At 45.5% G+C, this 17,196-nt stretch overlaps 1 protein-coding gene across 1 annotated transcript; it reads right to left on the reverse strand.

Annotated features, from left to right (window-relative positions):
• Nucleotides 1-1,895: 1,895 nt before the first annotated feature.
• Nucleotides 1,896-15,811, reverse strand: SAP30L (SAP30 like). The gene is made up of 4 exons (XM_037799276.1): nt 14,973-15,811; nt 11,049-11,171; nt 8,718-8,816; nt 1,896-7,245 (listed from the first exon to the last, which is right to left on the reverse strand). The coding sequence occupies exons 1-4, from the start codon at nt 15,168-15,170 to the stop codon at nt 7,117-7,119; spliced, it is 549 nt and encodes a 182-aa protein (XP_037655204.1). The 5' UTR covers nt 15,171-15,811; the 3' UTR covers nt 1,896-7,116.
• Nucleotides 15,812-17,196: the final 1,385 nt, after the last annotated feature.

Genomic DNA, 17,196 nt, shown 5'->3' on the forward strand with positions numbered 1-17,196 from the left:
GGAAATTGGCACTGTTAAACAGAATTCTTAGGGGATTCTAATGGAGGTGGGGAGTGACAAGTACCATATTTTCAAAAATATTGAAGTTCAGATGATCTGATATTTTATATTCTAAAGGTCTATTTTGAAAAAAAAAAATGTGTATGGTTCCTGGTGAACCTTCTGCTCTAATGGTACTTTAAGATGTGGGTTCATTCTTCCCTTAAAACCAGTGTCTATGGATCCTCAAAGGATTTTTTTTTAAATGCATTTTTTTTTTTTGAGATACAGTCACGCTATATAATCCAACCACAGTATATAATCAATGGCTCACAGTATCATCATATAGTTGTGCATTGATCACAATTTTCATTACTCCAAAATAAAGAAAAAAATAAAAATAAAAAAGAACACTCAAAACACCCCATACCCCTTCCTCCCCTCCCCCATTATTTATATATATATTTTGGTCTTTATTTTATTACTCATCTGCCCATTCACTGGGTAAAGGGAGAGTGTCAGTCACAAGGTTCAAAAGATGTTTTTACTTCAGCAGGGGTCAGCCAGTTTGTGGGAAGCTTGGGGACAAAGTACCTCTTTGGGGTTCAGGGTGTGAGGGGTTAGAGGATGGTGCAGCTGCCCTCAATGGCTAGATATAAAAGAACATGAGGACAGCAGAGGAATGTAAATACTTATGCTATGCCTCAAATGAAGAGAACATGGTATGATAATGGGAACTTCTTGTTTTCTAAGACAAATCAATTCAAGGATGCTTTAAATGAGGGTCTCTCTCAATTCAGATGAAGTCCTTCGGTGCAACCCATCATGAGTCCTGTGGGCCCTGCCTCATGAAAAGTCACCCTCTACATTATTCACAGGGGAGTGGAGGGGAGGGTGATGATGGTGGTGGTGGGAAGATCTGCACTTTTTAAACTTCTGTGCTGTTTAACATTTTAGAGTTAGCATGTATTACTAATTATAAAATAGTCATTGCATTTCTTCCCTTTCTTTCTGCTGAAGAGATGTGGCCAAGTGGCACTACTGACTGGCTTGAAATGGAAGACAGAGTCTGAAGCTTGCCTCTGCTCCTTTCTTGCAGGGTGAGGCTGGGTAAGGGGCTTGCTTCATCCCCTGGGTCTTGGGGACCTCAATCAATAAAATTCAGATAATCCAAGCTCCTCAAACTCTAATATGCACATGGCTTTGCCTGGGGACCTTGTTAAAACGCAGATTCTGATTGAGTAGGTGGGGACTACATGAGGGGGATGGAGATTCTGCATTTCTAACAAGTTCTCAGATAATGGAGCACTCTTCAAACATGCAAGGCTCTACTCTAGGTAGAAAATGCCAGCCTATACACTGTTAAAAGTACTTTTTGAGGCATTTAAACATTGGGATGTTTAAATAAAGGTTAGGATTTCAGCTCTTCTTGGCAAATCACAAGACCTGGCTGCACAGGGCTGGCATACCACATGGGAACAAGCTGGAACTGAGGAGTGGCTGTCCTTAGAAGGGACCCGAGTTTTCCAGTTTGCAGCCTACCCCCTGCAGGCATTTCAGTTTGCAATCCTCAGCCAGGTACCTCTCACTTTACAGACCCACAGAAGGAAATTCTTCGCCCAGGGTATCCGGTACGCTACATAGCCATTGGGCCCCAGACTCAGTTTGTCAGCCTCCGGGGGGTCTCTTCCCACAGAGAGTGAGTGGGAGAGCAGGACTAGAAGATGGGCCAAACCTTCTGTGATTCTAAACTCCCTCGGTGTGCGCTGGGACTGGAGGGAGTGTAGGTCCTAGTGCTTGAGCTGGAAGGAAAGACTGCCGTCAGCAATCACTGTATTAAGTAGTCAAGGGTCCAGTGTGGAAGTGAAAGCATTGGAATTCTGTGCAGACATTCAAAGGAAACAACAGAGTGTGTCTCTTGTTATTCATTCAGATTGTTTATTAAGAGTGTGAGTCAGGCCGTCCCATCTGTGTAATATTACAATATGAAAAGTCACATACATACTAAGAGACCCCACAAAATTGAGAGTCTTTCAACAGTACAGAGCCATAGAGTACAAAATTAAAATACAAATGATCCTCCAAATTTGCCAGGGAACAAGTACAATATGAGGAGGCCTGGAATGGAAGGGCACTTGCTTTTCGATAAGGCCGTTAAAAATGAAAAGAAAAACAAAATAACCACACCCCAAAACACATTCTGATGGGCATAAATGGACAATACGAATGTAAAACAAGGGATTCTGTACAACCCTATGTCATTGGCGAAGATATATTCATTAAATGAAAACTGAAGGGTTTGTGTTTAAAGATGCAACCTCAACAAGGGATTGTAGACATCCTCTACCTTAAGAATGGGTTCCGTCTTGCCCCAGGCTGGACTCTACCTCAAAACATCGGATCAACTTTACTCTTCCCAACCATAAACTTGGAAATAGTCTGTAATCAAGTGAAAGGGAATATAAAAGGCATCCCAAAAGCACCATGCTTCCGAAGGCATCATCTTGAGCCTTCAATTTGACTGCCTCACTTAGGAACAGTGACTGGAGGCTGCAAATCACAGGGCCCCACAGCTGCCTGTCCAAGCCAGTGCCATTCGAATCGCACAACCTCAAAGGACTGCCTGAAAGGCAGAAATATGACCAAGAATCACAGACCAACCCCATTTCATGAGAATTTAGATTCTGGGATATTGCATATCCCACCAAAGTTTTTGAACCCTAATTTATAGGCTGGATCTGTTCTCCCCTACCACTCATTCTACAAAACTCAGTTGGCAGTTGGGAGTTGGCAATTTCCTAATCATTCCCCTCAACCTTGAGTTCTGCAAGTCACTTCACAATCTCTGAGAGCCAGGTGGCCTTGGGAAACTGCTGAGTTGCAAGGTCTCAAGAATCTGAGGTCAGTTTACTTTAGACTGGATTAAAGAATCATCCAGCAAGTTAGAAACTGAGAAGAGTGTTGGATAAGTTGGGAAAACTATAGGTTAGTCCTGATACTGCCATGTGACTTCAAGGCAAGTTGTTTTGAATTTTAGTTTTCCCTTTCTAAAAATGGAGGATTGGACCACAGCATTCCAAAGGATTTTCCAGCTTGAAATCACCACAATTCTCTGAGATTGAGATGTGGTGTCCCCCACCCCCCACCTCCAGCCCTCAGTACCTAAGCTTTTGTTTTCTCATTGAAAACAGTACATGAAGTACTTGCAGGAATATGAAGGTACAAGCTCTTGGTGACCATGGAAATTTAAATTCCACAGAGCATTGATAATGTTTTAAAATCTTCTAGACGAAGTTTTCCCTAAGTGACGTTGTGAGCATCAGTTTTTGTGGATCAAGCATAGAATTAACTCCTCATATGTTTTAGGTTATTTTTAACAGGCTGATAGCATTTCCTACCCCCAGTTCCAGTCCACTAGCTTCAGCAAGAACAAGTGAGCAGACTTATGGGGATGCCTCAATATTCTCCAACAAGGAACTAAATGGACCAGTACTCAGAGGGTAGGATCAGGACACCAAAGTGTGTCTATTTTCCAGCTGCTCCTTCCCAAAAGACAAGTGCTGTGCCCTGAGACAGTGCCAGCAATTAAGTCATCGGCTAAGATGAACAACTCATTCCATGTGAGCTCAGAGGACAGAGACTAAGATGGAAATTACAGAGAACACAGAAAAGCCAAAGGTTTACAAAGATAGAATAGGCTTCCCTAGGAGGTAGAGAGTTTTCTGTCCCCAGAGGTGTTTAAGTCCAGACCACTCTACCCCTTGGTGCAATGGCTGTAGGCAGAACATAAGCACCTATGAGACTGGACTGGGTGACTTAAAAGCCCTTTCCCAACTTTTGGATCTTGTCATTGTAATGACTGAGCCTTCAGACAATTTCCATGAAGCAACCACTCTGGGATCCATACCCACAGCAGCCTATTTCAATAGGCAAGGGCTCAGAGTAAGTTCCCTCTCCAATCTTCTCCTTTCCGATAGGCAGTTGCTCTGTAGGATAGTAACAAAAAAGTTCCCACAAAGTAAAAAGCTGAAATGCCAAGGTTAGACACAACATTCACAACTGCAAACAATTATTAATTGTTCTCTGAAAGGCTAGCAATGAATATTTAGCAACGACAGGAAAATCTCACAACTTGGTGGCTGAAATACATAAATGAAATTCCTCTTCATTTTACAACACTGTCTTGAATACTTTGGTTTTCAATCTTTCATGAGATTCAGCTATGATCTTTTTCACATGCTTCTGCCAACTAAGAGTCTGTTCTTTGAAATGAGAAGACTGACTGTTTTTAAAAAACCTTAAAACGAATAGCAGGATATTGACATTTCCATGTGACAATCTTCAGGGCATATGAAACAACCATGACAGGCCAGAGTTGAGGAAGGAACTGTACTCTTTAAGGAGATAACAATGCCAGTTCTAGACTTCAAATTCCAGTTTTGCCCAGGAGCACCAAGAGGAGAGAAGGCAATGCTGCAATGGTACAGGTGGAGTGAAGCAGCGGAGTCCTTGACAAGTTTATAAAACACAGGTAGTGGAGATGAACACTGCTTTCCCAGAACCCCACTGCGTCCTGAGCCAGACTCTGTTGTTTTGAAGGGCCTGGCCATTTCTCACAGGTGGAAGTCTCTTGTCGAGAGAGCAAGCCATCAGAAACTGCAGGAGAGGCTAAGGCAAGTGGTTTAGTGGTTTCATGAGAGAACAGATTTCTACATACAAGAAAAACCTAAGTTCAGATAGCTTTGTCTTTTCTCTTACCTGACCCATTTTCAAAGGATGAAAAGATACCCACAACTTCCACTTTCCCAAAGCACCTTCCTTTACAGGTAAGCCGGCATGGGACTCAAGCACACCTGTCATCTGGCTGAAGGTGAGAAGTTTCCCCAGCTTTCACTGTGGAACATAAACCACTCTTACAGATACAGCTGAACAGATGGATCCAAACACCACTTCATCTTGTAAAGAAATGTACTGCTGTCTCAACTGGGAAAATAGATTTGCTGTTAAAGAAACAGTGACATGTCCGACATGCCTGACAATTTTGGTTTAAATATTAGAAAGATACACTTTATTCCATGAAAAGATAAGGACTTTTCCAGAGAGCAGGTCATTGATGTCTTAACCTCCAGGGCCAATCTGCCCCAAACTCCAGCTGCTGATAAGAAAACACTCTGTCCTGACAAAGTGGGTTTGGGGTTTGAAGACTTCAAAGCTTTTTCAGTCAGTCTGTCAGGAAAAAGCCCAAGTAAGCCACGTATCTTTCACCTTCTTGATGCCTGCATCAATATCCTTCAGCTATAAGTAGTGAAACGATCTCTAAATACACACTGAATCCAAATGGTTGAAATGCTCAGAGAGCACCTTGACCAGCCCTCCACGGCCAGGGCGTGTGTATCAAAATAAAACCCCCTCCCCTCATAGTCTAGAGTATATTTTATATACATTCATTTATACATATTTAAACAAGCTGCAATCCGCTAAACATGCATTTTGAACACTGGGGAAAGCGTTGGCAATGGAACTCACCAGCTTTGCGCTAGTGTGGTGGCCCTGTGCCCGTTCCACAGAGGGCCTGTGCTCTGCTCCGTGGAACTGAGATCCACAGAAGCGCTGCCACTTTGCTCAGCTGGGATTTTATGTTTGATTTCTCTGTGCTGGTGCTCAGATTAAGTCACCTACAAGACAATAACACTTCCTGCCAGGCCAGGCTGCCCACTGTTCCTTTTATTATTTAAGGCTTAAGAAAGAATGCGGAATTGAAACTGAGTAGGAAAATGACACTCTTGACCATAATATATGTCAAGACGGTCAGAAATTAGAATCCAAATTCCTTTTTTTTTCCTCTCACCCATTACCCACACCCTCTGCCCTCCCTACACCCTGATCAGAGAATTTTTCAAAAGCATACTTTTGGATATAAAGCTGTTTTTATAGGATACTTTGGTTCTGTTATAATTAGACAGGGGAATCTGACTTTTTGAACATAAAAAAAATTAAGCAATGATTAATAGTTTTTTAAAAAATAATTTTAGCAATCTTTCTCCCTAGGGGGGAGCCAAGTTCATCACAAAGATAAGCATCAGACGGCACTGAGCTTTGTTGCTCAAAACCATGATGTGCTGCTGATCCCAGAGCCCAGGGAGACAAGGCCATCCGGACTTCCTATCCCAGAGCGACTGATCCTGAACAGAAGCCACATGGTCCTTGGCAGCTTCCTTGGGGATTGTGAACTAAGGATTAATAATTCTGAAAACAGCAGTCCCAAACCACTAAACAGCTCTGTTTGTCAAAGCATTTATTTCCCAGGAGAGTGACTGATGTCATAATACACAACTTCACCCCACAGAGTGAGGTGCAGAAGGGCATGCAAAGGACCATGTCTCCTGTGAGGGTCTTTATAGCAGTATTTCTGGAATCCTGACAAATACTTTGCACATGCAACTGCCCTGAAATCCTCATTTGATCTGTAACTTCCCTGTTGGTACATTAGGATTTCCCTCATCCTCAGGAAGTTAAATGGCAAATAACAGAAATGACAGAGGTGTCAGTAACTAGAGGTGCAAAGCATCTGTTATGAGGCTGGCACTGTCAGTGACTGCTTGGTTAGCCAACAAATACTGGCAGGGGGCCTCTCATGTGCGAGGCACAGGGCAAGTGAGGGGGTACAGTGTCAAACTGATTTGCTGATAGAACTACAAGGTTTGCAACAAACTGGGACATCTAAGATGCAGTGGGCTGCGTGCAAGTTCAGACTTGGGTCTGCACATGCACTTCCACCTTCAAATGCACCTTGCCACTATGCCAGGGCTACAGCTTACAAGGTGATTACCAACATGTTTTTTTACCCCACATTTCCAGAAGAATTGGCTTAATGCTTTGTTGAATGCTATGATATATAGTTTTTCTCTCATTCTTTTTATGATATTATGTTTTAGTCTAGCAGTTGCCTTAAAAGAGAAAGTCTTTCTATACACATGCTAAATCATGAGAATATAACCCTCCTGACCGAAAAGATTTACAGTATTCATCAAACTTTTTTATTTACAATAAAATTTAACAGTCTTCATGGGCTTAAATGTAGCAGATATCACCTGTGTCTTAAGCATTATACTTCATTCTTTTAAGACACGCTTCTCCTTACTCAAGCTGCTTGCTGCCCTCCGACTTCTGGTCCAGTCTACTCTTGTTACTCTTCACCATGTAGATGAAGTAGGCGAGGGTCTCTTTCTCATTCACAGGTATGTTCCTGAAGTGTCGGCTGACAGTCTATGTGGAGGGAGGAGGGGACGGGGGAAACAGGGTTCCTTAAACCATGCACAAATCAGGACCACAGACTGTGTTAATAGTACTTTCCCAACTATAGCTAGGCCCCAGCAAATGAGCAGGAAGCATTGCAAAAGTTTGCTGAGAACCTGGAATACCCTTCTCTCCCAGTGGTTCAGGAAGTTTGGTTTTTGGGCTTCCAAAGAGGCAACTTAACCCACAACACTCCCAAAGTGCAGTTCTATCAGGCATGACTTTATGGTTATCCCCACGGAGGAATAGATTGGGTCTGTTCTGGTTGGCAAGCGGCTACCACAACTTTCAGGCCCTGGAACTGAGTAGAAACACATCTTTTTGTGTCAAATGAACAGCCAATTGTACAGAACAAGTGTCTGAACCCAAGAATACCTCTAAATGTTACACAACTACCTCTTGTGAAACACATTAGATCGGAAGGCAAACTCATCATTTATTATATATTCTGGATACTTTATTTCACAAGTCCTGAGAATACAGGTCTCTCTGGCCTCACCTCATCTTAACCCTTCCACCAAGGGTGAATACTGGCAAATGGGCAAAGTTATCTTAAAGCAGGGGAGGCTTGTGTGCTCCTGTTTTATCTGAACACTGGTGAAAGAGAGGTTTAAGAAAAAAATGATAGATCAGTGAGGAACCTCCACAGGAAAGACCAAAAACCACTGGAATATGAGCCTTAAGGAAATCTCTGAATGAAAAGAGGTGACTGCACAGATAAAAGGGAGAACAAGAACTAGAAATAGAGTGGTTATCTCTAGGTGGTAGGGTTGTAGTATTTTTCTTTTCTCCACTTTTCAAATTTTCTACAATGACAGTTAGAAAAACACATTAAGAAGAGAGGGATGAGAGGGTACCCAAAAAATGCCAAGAGGGCTGAAGTATCAAGTTAGTATGTGAAAAAAATTGACCAATGGAACATCTTGTTCCCCCACCCCTCCCTCACCTCAGGGTAGGAAAAAACTTTCTTGGTCTCCAGTCATTCTAACAAATACTTCCTTTACCAAGGCATAGAATAAATCAAGGGAAAAAAAAAAAAAAGAAAGAAAGAAAAATAGCTCCTGCAGGACACTGCACACTTGATGTATAAAAAGGGAACACACTTACAAAGAATCTTACAAAACAAAATTCAAACAAATGAACAAACAAAAGAAACCTCAGGACTCAGAATCCAAAGTCTAAGATTTCAGGCCCTATTCTGTTACCAACTTACTGCTTGATTTTATGGAAGTCCTCTCCTCACTCTGTGCCATGGTTTCTTTTCTGGAAATGGGGCCTTTCCAGGACTAATGCTATAAATTAAATCATGCAGAAGAGGGAGTTGCTTCCAGAGTTATGGAGGGGATTGTGATTAACAGAGCCAGCAGTAGGGGAGAATCAGAGTCACCATCAGAAGCACAATGTTGGCTCTTTCTTTTGGGAGGGAAATTTTGTCTACCTACTTCTGCTAACTGGGCCTTATTGAAGCCTGGTCTGGTCTGCAGCTTGTAGTGTCTTTTATAACGTCGTAGAGTGTTCACCTGTAGCTGGAACAGATCGACCTAGAGAGAAGAGAATAAACACATTATCCATCAGCGAGCCAGCCAGGACTTGCTGAGAACCCACTGTGTGCCTTAGACTAGGCAGGGGTAGGGATGAGGAAGGCTACAAAAGAAGTCTTAGAAACGGTCCCTTGAGGACTAGTAATTCCCTGGGAGGACAAAACTAACACTGAATAAGAGTTTTGGCTGTTATGGGGTGGTCCCAGAAGGCTGGCGGTGGACATGAGGCTTAAGCTAGGGAGGGCCAGGGTTTAGAAAGACAGTGAAGAAAGAGTGGGGACAGGCCTGAGGGAGAAGACAGTGAACACAGGTAAAGGCAGGAGATGAATAGCTGGGCCAGGGGGTCATAGGCAATCCAGATGGATTTAAAAAGCAAGAATGGATGGTATCATGTCTTGAAAAGCAGAAGGAAACATCATAGGTGGCAGAGAGTGATATTTCAGGAAGATAAATCTGGTGGTGGTTTGTAGGGAAGACTGATGGGGAAGCCAGAGGGAGATGCTATAGCAATGATTCAGAAATGAGAAGAAGCTGTTGAACTCTGAAGGGGTTGATGATGGCAGAGGGGGATTCCAAGGATGAAGAGGAAGGGCCAAAGAGAGATGTCCTGAAGAACTTGGCAGCAGACTGGAGAGACGGGCATGAAGGACAGTTGGAAGAACTGCTATTCTCAAATAGTTTTTTCCTAAGCTTAGGTTTTAGGTATCTGAATCCTTGACAACCCTCCAGAGAAAGCTCAAAAGCTACTGTAGTCAATGTACAAATTGGCAGGTTAGGTCAGAGCCTCTGCGGGTGACTGAGTAACAAAAGGGTGGGGGTGGGGGCCCCCTTTATTTTCGCTAGCATGGGAAGAAAAGAAAGCTGCATAGTCATGAAATATTGAAGGCCCAGAAAGTTGAACTGCCTATAGCTGCCTCTAAAAGAGATGTTCTTGCTTCAGACAGGTGGAGAGCACTTAAAAACAAAATGAATGATCAATACGAGGGACCAAGGTCCTTCATTCTTTTCAAAACATTCCTCAAAACTCTGAGTAAGAAAAGCATTCAAAAATTGAATACATTCATTTCTTTATAAAATAACAATAATAATGTTAAAAGCAATAGAAAGAAACTATAAACCAATGCTAGAAAGGGGACACAGGGAGGGACAGAGAGAAAGGGCCCTATATTCAAAGGTTTCCTTCACATCTCCAGACAAAAGCCCGCCTACTCTTTCTATTCCTACACAGTCATTTTTACTCTGAGTGCTAACAGGCGGTTGCCTTATGAAATATTCATGAGTCAAATATTCAATGTACACTATAAATGGTTTTTCTTTTGCTGAGTCTTAAGTGAAAACAATTTAGATAGAAAGAAAATCCAATGTTCTTTCCTGGAGACTCACTTAATAGATGCTAGCACCTTGAAGGAAAGGCAGCCTTCTGATTTGCGAAGCCTCGGTCTCATCCTCTAGTGCACTGCTTCTCAACAGGGGATGATTTTGGCCCCAGGGACATTTGGCAATGTATGGAGATGCCTTTTGATTGTTGTGACTTAGGGGGTGGTGTGACTGGTACTTAGTGGGGAGAGGCCAGGGATGCTACTAAAGGTCTTACAATACACCAATGCACAGGACAGCCCCCTACGACAAAAAATCATCTGGCCCTAAATGCCAGTAGTGCTGAGGATGAGAAACCCTGCCCCAGTATAACTGATTATGAATGGATCCTTAGGAACAATACCTGGCCCAAGAGTCAGAGAATCAGAGAGTGACAGAAAAACTTACAGAGCTGGTATGAACTCAGAACTGAGTTTTTCATTTTACAAATGAGAAAACAGAGAGGAAATGACTCCCCCCAAACCATACACACCAAGTCCCCAACTTTAAAGGCAAAAACAAAGAATTTTTACAAATTTAACATTATGGTTGTACTTAAGCACTTGTCAGGGACTCCTTGAAGAAAGGCAGTGTGGCCTATAGGAAAGGGCACTGGACTAGAGCCTCCAAACTATATGTGTGATCTCAGGTCTCAGCGCCTGTCTGCAAAACGATGGGGCAGTCAGACTGCTGATTGCTAAGCTTTCAACACTCAGATCCTATATCTAGATTCTACAACTCACTTTTCAAATAAACTACAGCAAAACAAAAAGAGACTAAAATTACTTCTTAGTGCAATAAGCAGATGGGGCCAAAAGTAAGGATCGGATCAGAATTCATTCTTCAGCTTTCTCAAGCTGATTTTTTGACCTTTACCTCAGGAACATCAGTGTCGTGCTCAGGAGAGTCTCCACCATCATCACTTGTCTTCCTCTTCCTTTTATTTCGTACACTCTGGATGAAGTTTTTGTGGAAATCACAGATATACAGGTGCCTTACCTGATGGGAAGCAAATTAAAGTCAGAGTTGTCCATTTCATAAAACACCAACAAGTGTCTATCAAATTACTGGGCATCTCCCCTTTGCAAGGCATCAGAGAGGTAGAAGGAAGAACAAATACAGGCCATAACTTCAAGGAGCCCAGTAATGAGGTGCAGAAGAAACACACAAAGGGAAAGCTAACACCACACTGGGGAGTGTATTACAACCAAGCCCCCACTGAATGGTGAGGACAATCCATGGCACAGAGTCAGTAAAGGGAGAGATCCCTGCAGCCGAGACGGTCATGGTGGAGGTCCCTGATTGGAAGGGAGGATTTGTCAGGCAGACAGGGAGCATTCCAGATAGAAAGGAGAGTCAAGACTTGGAGACTTAAATGAGGATGACAGAAGGGGAGAGTGAGGAGGGTCCACACAGAAGGGGTGAGTGAGGAGGCCCAGGGTGGACCCGGTCAGTTAGGTGGGGTGACTGCCCATGTTGGAGAGTGATGAGAGATTTGGGGGTGCACAGTGTGAGAGCAGTTTGAACTTCCTGTCAGACCAGATTTCTCTGAGGATTTTGCAGCAGAGAAATGTTCAGAAGACCTGTAAGACTGGTGAACTTACATGGGCTGGAAAGTATTGCCCTGAGGAGGAGGCAAGCAGGAAAGAGGACACTGTGATAATGGTAGAGGGAACATCCTATCATTACATTGACAGTAGCTACTATTGTAGGATGGCAACTCTCTGAAAAACTTTATTTACATGTATCAACCTAAAAATCTTGCATAACTTCATGTCTGATCCACAAAGGGAAAGGGAAAGAGATGTAGAAATTCTCACAAGGTAGAACCACATAAAAGAAGCTTGATACTACTGCTGATTTTTAAATACAAACTGGGAACATAATAATAAAGTGAAGGTGGCAACAGTAGCAAAGGTGTGAGAATATATGCTTTTACTTAAGAATATAAGTACAAGGGCTGGCTAAAAAAAACCTTACAGAAACCGAATGCCTGAATGATTTGGGATTGTTGACATTGAAACAGATGTTGCACAAATGTTCTGGAGCAAGTTCTGAATCTGTGTTTATTACTTAAATTCTTAAAGATACAAGTATGCTGACTGGAAATCAGCATCTATTAACTCAGGATTTTTCATACAGAAAACCCTTACATCTAGAAGCCGCATAGACCAGTAAAAGCCACTATTTACATATGGTTATAAACTGGGATATATTTGCCAGATTGACTCCGTCAAAGGGCTTTCAGACACAGCCTGTGCCTCTATCCCAAAGAATCCCACCTAGTTGATGTACACATTACTGGACATGCTTTTTTCAGGGAAGAAACTGCCTGGGCAGATTTCACCTCCCCTGAGGATGAAGCTGGTCCTCCACTTTAGCTAGGCCCACAGGTAAACTCTGAGAGATAAAGCTGCTCCTCAAGTTCACAGAGGGACAAACTTGGCAGGAGAACAACAGACAGAATTAGGTGATTTCCTAGAGCTCTGCTTGGGAGATTTTGGGTCAGGACACTAGAATAGTGGAATCCTAGGATCCTAGCTGGAAGAGAACATAGAAATCACCTGTGCAACCCCACTGGCTTCAATCACATTTTTTAGAAGAGTAAACTGAGACCATGTAGAGCAAGGAAATGACCTGTCCAAGGTCATCCATGCCTCCTCACCCCTGGTACATGTCTTTTAATACCCCGACATTTTCCTTAAACTATTCTCAACTTTCAGTTTTCTCCGGGAAAAAAAAAAGGGCAGAAATATGTCAATTGGAGGAATGCTTGAAAGCATGTTATATCTTCTAGTAAATCACAGAACACTGCCAATGTCTACATAAAATAAGTTAAACTGTTTGAGTTGGATTTTGGTGCTGTTATTTGAAAAGGTTCTCTACTAGACCCTTTTACAAAATAAACAGGCATTATTTCTCCCTAACCATTTTCAAGTATATACTGGTTTCTGGATGTTCCAGAGATCACTGGCCTTTGAGGGGTGGAAGAGGGTGGTAGAAAAGGTGCTAGTATTTTTTTTTTCCTGTTTCCTATAACACAGCAGTTACTTAGAATTGAATTCCTGCCCATGCCTGTGAAAATGAAATGAAATCCTTTTCAGAAATAATGACTCTACAACACCTTGAAACAAACTGTGAGTGATTCCATCTAGAAAACTTCCTCCTTCAGAAGCGTTACCTTTTGGGAATGCTAGTGTGAGGCTTTGGCTATCTCTCTTCCAAGGCAGTGCATGTGAAATTATCAACATAGCCCAACACAGGTCTTCCAGTGGGGTCCCAGTAACAGCAACAGAATTGTTCAGATGTGAAGGCATCAAATGTTTAAAAGGATTGGAAATTTCTCTTTTTTTTTTAAGGACTAGAAAATATTATAAGCTGGTCAAGTAAAGGCTCCCAACAACCCACACAGGAGGTAGGCAGTTTTCAAGCCCATGAATTCATTACTGTTGTATAATTAAGCACTTCACTTCAATGTATGGACCAATCAGGGACCCCAGTTGTTTGCTCTCAGATGAACTGTATTCATTCATTCATAGATTTGTAGTTCAAAACCCATCAAATCACCCAGACCATCTCTCCCTTCAAGAACAGCAAATGTATTATAATTGTTAACTTAAATTGGGGGTGGGAGAGCCAGCATGGGAGAAAGGACAGGGAATAGTTTTTATTTATTAAAGGCTTAATTAAGGTTTATGCAGGGAGCTTGGCAGTAAATCAGATAATGGATTTAAGAAATTAACCAGCTTCTTACTTGCTTGGTGACTTTGGGCACTGTCACTTTCTATCTCTGGGCCTCAGTTTCCTCACTTGTAAAATCAGAAGTGGAAAAGTGAGCTCTCTTGATTTAAGAAGCAATGGAATATTCTATGAATTCCCCCAACTGTGGAGAAATTTTGATCCTTAAGAATAGATGTTAACCACTTAAGCTTTTAGCCTGTCTACCTAAATATTAAACTACCCACTTAACTCATTTCCAATTCTTAATCACGAAGCAGCCACTCAAGGATTGCAGCAACAGATGTCAAACTAAAAAGTTCTTAATTGGTTGACAATAGGCACATCTCTAAAACTGTTAACCAGAAGTGTGTGAAATCACCACAGGAAAAGTTACCTATAATTAGACACAAAACAGAGGGCAAGCCTATCCAAATTTAAATCTTCACCCCTCCCCCAACCTCGTATTTCTAAAGGAGCTATTCCTAGGAAAATTGATTTTTTCCCCCCTTCCAGTCACATCAACTGCAACACCATCTCCTAAGACCTGGCCTTGGCCTGATTTTCTGCCACATCATCTCCCAACAGTTGCCTGAAAAGCCGCGAGCTCCGTGACCCTCTGCACAAACCGAGGACGCTGCAAAGAGGGAGTAACTGCCACCTTTCCGTTTCTTAAGGAATAACAGGGTTCCGAGAAGGGGGAGAAGTTGGAGAAAAGCTTGGTCCCATCATCACCGCTTCCCCAATACCTGCTCCTTGGTGGGCAAACAAAATCCACCCGCCTCTCATTGCTCTAGTATCTAAATCAGTAAAACAAGATGAAAACTGTCAGACCTTTCCAGGCAGGACGAGTCCTCGAAACTCCCCGCCCCCAGCCTCCCGGATTTGGGCAGAATCACAGCTATGGAATGTCAGCGATGAAAACGGCCTTTAAAATCCCGAGTCCAACTCCCCGGTTTTGCAGATAAAGGGGCGATAAGGCCCACAGCGGGGAGGGCCCCGAGAGTCCGGACCGCAGCCCGGGCAGTGACCGGACAGCGGCCCGGCGCGCGGGCCCAGACCGGGGGCGGGGGACTGACTCACGCTCTTGTCGATGTCCAGCTTGAGTTTCTTCTGCGAGATGCTCTTCTGGACCCTCTTGCTGAAGGAGGCGTTGCCCGCGGGCCGGACGCAGCGCTCGCCGTCCTCGATGAGGCAGCAGCTCTGGCCGTAGCCCGGGGCGGCGGCGGGGGCAGCGGGGGGCCCTTCGCGGCTGTCCTCCTCCGTGCTGAAGCCGTTCATCTCCCCGCCCCGGGCCGGCCCCTCTGGGGGAGGGTCCCCTGTAGGCCACTCCGCGGCCGCACTACCCTCGGGGCAGGTCCCTGAGGCCCCCGCACCCGAGGGTCCCGGAGTCCGTCTCCAGACGAGGTGCTGTCCTGCTCCGCACTGGGGAGGCCCGGCTCCGCTCCGCCGCGCTCCGGCGCCCTCAGCGCCCTGCCCCACCTCTCCGGAAACCCCTTCTTCCCCGCTCCAGGCCCCGGGGTCGACTCCGGCCGCTCGCAGGGCTCCGCCGGGGGTTACCCGGCGGCGCCTCCTGCCGGGGGCCCGGAACCGTCACTCTCCGGCCCGGGCGTCCGGAACGGCGTCCCGACAAGCAGCCGCCACTCCGGGGACTCCGGGCCCGGGCTGCCAGGGGGTTTCAAGGACCCCCGCCGGCTCCCGCCTTCTTTCGGCTGCGGGGCAAACTCGGTGCCGGGCACCTCCCCCGGGGTGGTCCGGCCTCCCCGCGCGGGGCCCGGCCTCTAATCCGCGACGCCCGGGCCCCAGGGGGCGTCCAGCCTGCTCCACCCCTGCAGCCCCTCGGCTGCGCCCGGAGTCCAGCGGCAGCCCCTGGGCCACCGGGCCGCCACCCGCCCAAGGCTCCGCACCACAACAGTTCACTCCCCCCGTCGCCCCCCGCCCTTCGGGGGACAGCGGAAGTTCCGCCTCCGCGCTCCCATTGGTCGTCTTCGCCCTCTGGGCGGGGCTCCCGCCGCCGCTGGCACACCCCATTGGGCGCCTCCACCGCCAGTCCCTGGCGCCTGGCTACTTCCTGGACTCTGCTGGGATGGGTTCAAAGTAGAGAAAGTGCAAGAGGGACGAGTTGCCAGGACCAGGGAGGGGAACGAGGCCGCAGACTCTCCGACCCCGGTGAGGGATGGTGAGCTGGGTCCTGGCTGGATGGAGGGTTAGACTACGGGAACGGAGGGACCCATTCGGGGGCGGACAGTAGTAGAGACGCGGGCGAGTGCGCAGAGGGACAGACGTAGGGGAAGGGACACTTGGGGGGTAGAGTTACCTTCGTGAGGGGCAGACTGGGCAAAACGAAAGGGACAGTCCCAGAGGTTCCGCAAACCTATAGGGGTTGGGGTTGGTGAAACAGGACAGAGAGCTAGTCGGGGCGGGTAAGACTGAGGGGACATTTCAGGTTAACACGTGTTAAGAGGTGCGGGGGCAGATGATGGGTGGTCGTGCACAGAGTGATCAAGCCGCAGGGTCAGCGTAGTCGGATACTTGGGGTGGAGAAGACCCCAGACTGTGGAGACTGGGACTGGTTTGAGCAGCGCGGAGAGAGAAGGGGCGGAGGAGAAGAGACCCTAGGGGCCTGGCTGACCCCTCCGCTGGGAAGAATTGGAACTCCGGATAAGATCTGGAGGGTGGACCAAGTCGCGGGGAAGGGGGTGGGGCGTGGGTGCTGTGTAGAAGATGGAGAAGAGACTAGGGGTGGGAGAGCAAGGGACCAATCTCGGGTTTGTAGCGTCTTGGGGCGTCTCTGTAGCTCTGTAAGTGCAGCTTCTATTGCTTTTTAAGCCTTTTGGTCTACTGGGGCTAACCAGGGCCACGTACCCAGGGCCGTGTACACACCCGGAAAGGCCGTGGGAGATCCTTTAGTCTAGGCCACCCCCCTGCCTCCGACTGGGCAATTTGGGGACAAATGAGGGCCTAAGGGCGGAAGGCATGCTCCCAGAGTCATTCAGTTATATTAGGGCTGGGTAGCATTTTCTTGGGTGGGCGGAGTGTGTGTGTGTGTGTGTGTGGTGAGCACATGTTTCTATTTTGGGAATACTGGGTAGCACTGAAGGACCTTCTGGTTTATGTCCTGTTAAAGGAGAGAAAGCTGCCAGTTTCCATGTTTAGAAGCAGATGCCCTGTGATTTTAAATTTGTCTCAGTGGCCCTAAACCCTTTAAACCTAGAAATTTTACATGTGGGACAGTCGTCTTAGGAAATAGGCCTACAGGAGGAAATTTTCAGCACAATGGTGTTCATTATGGAATTCTTTATAATAG

This window comes from Choloepus didactylus, chromosome 11 (genome assembly GCF_015220235.1).
Source record: "Choloepus didactylus isolate mChoDid1 chromosome 11, mChoDid1.pri, whole genome shotgun sequence".
Taxonomy (NCBI): Eukaryota; Metazoa; Chordata; class Mammalia; order Pilosa; family Megalonychidae; genus Choloepus; species Choloepus didactylus.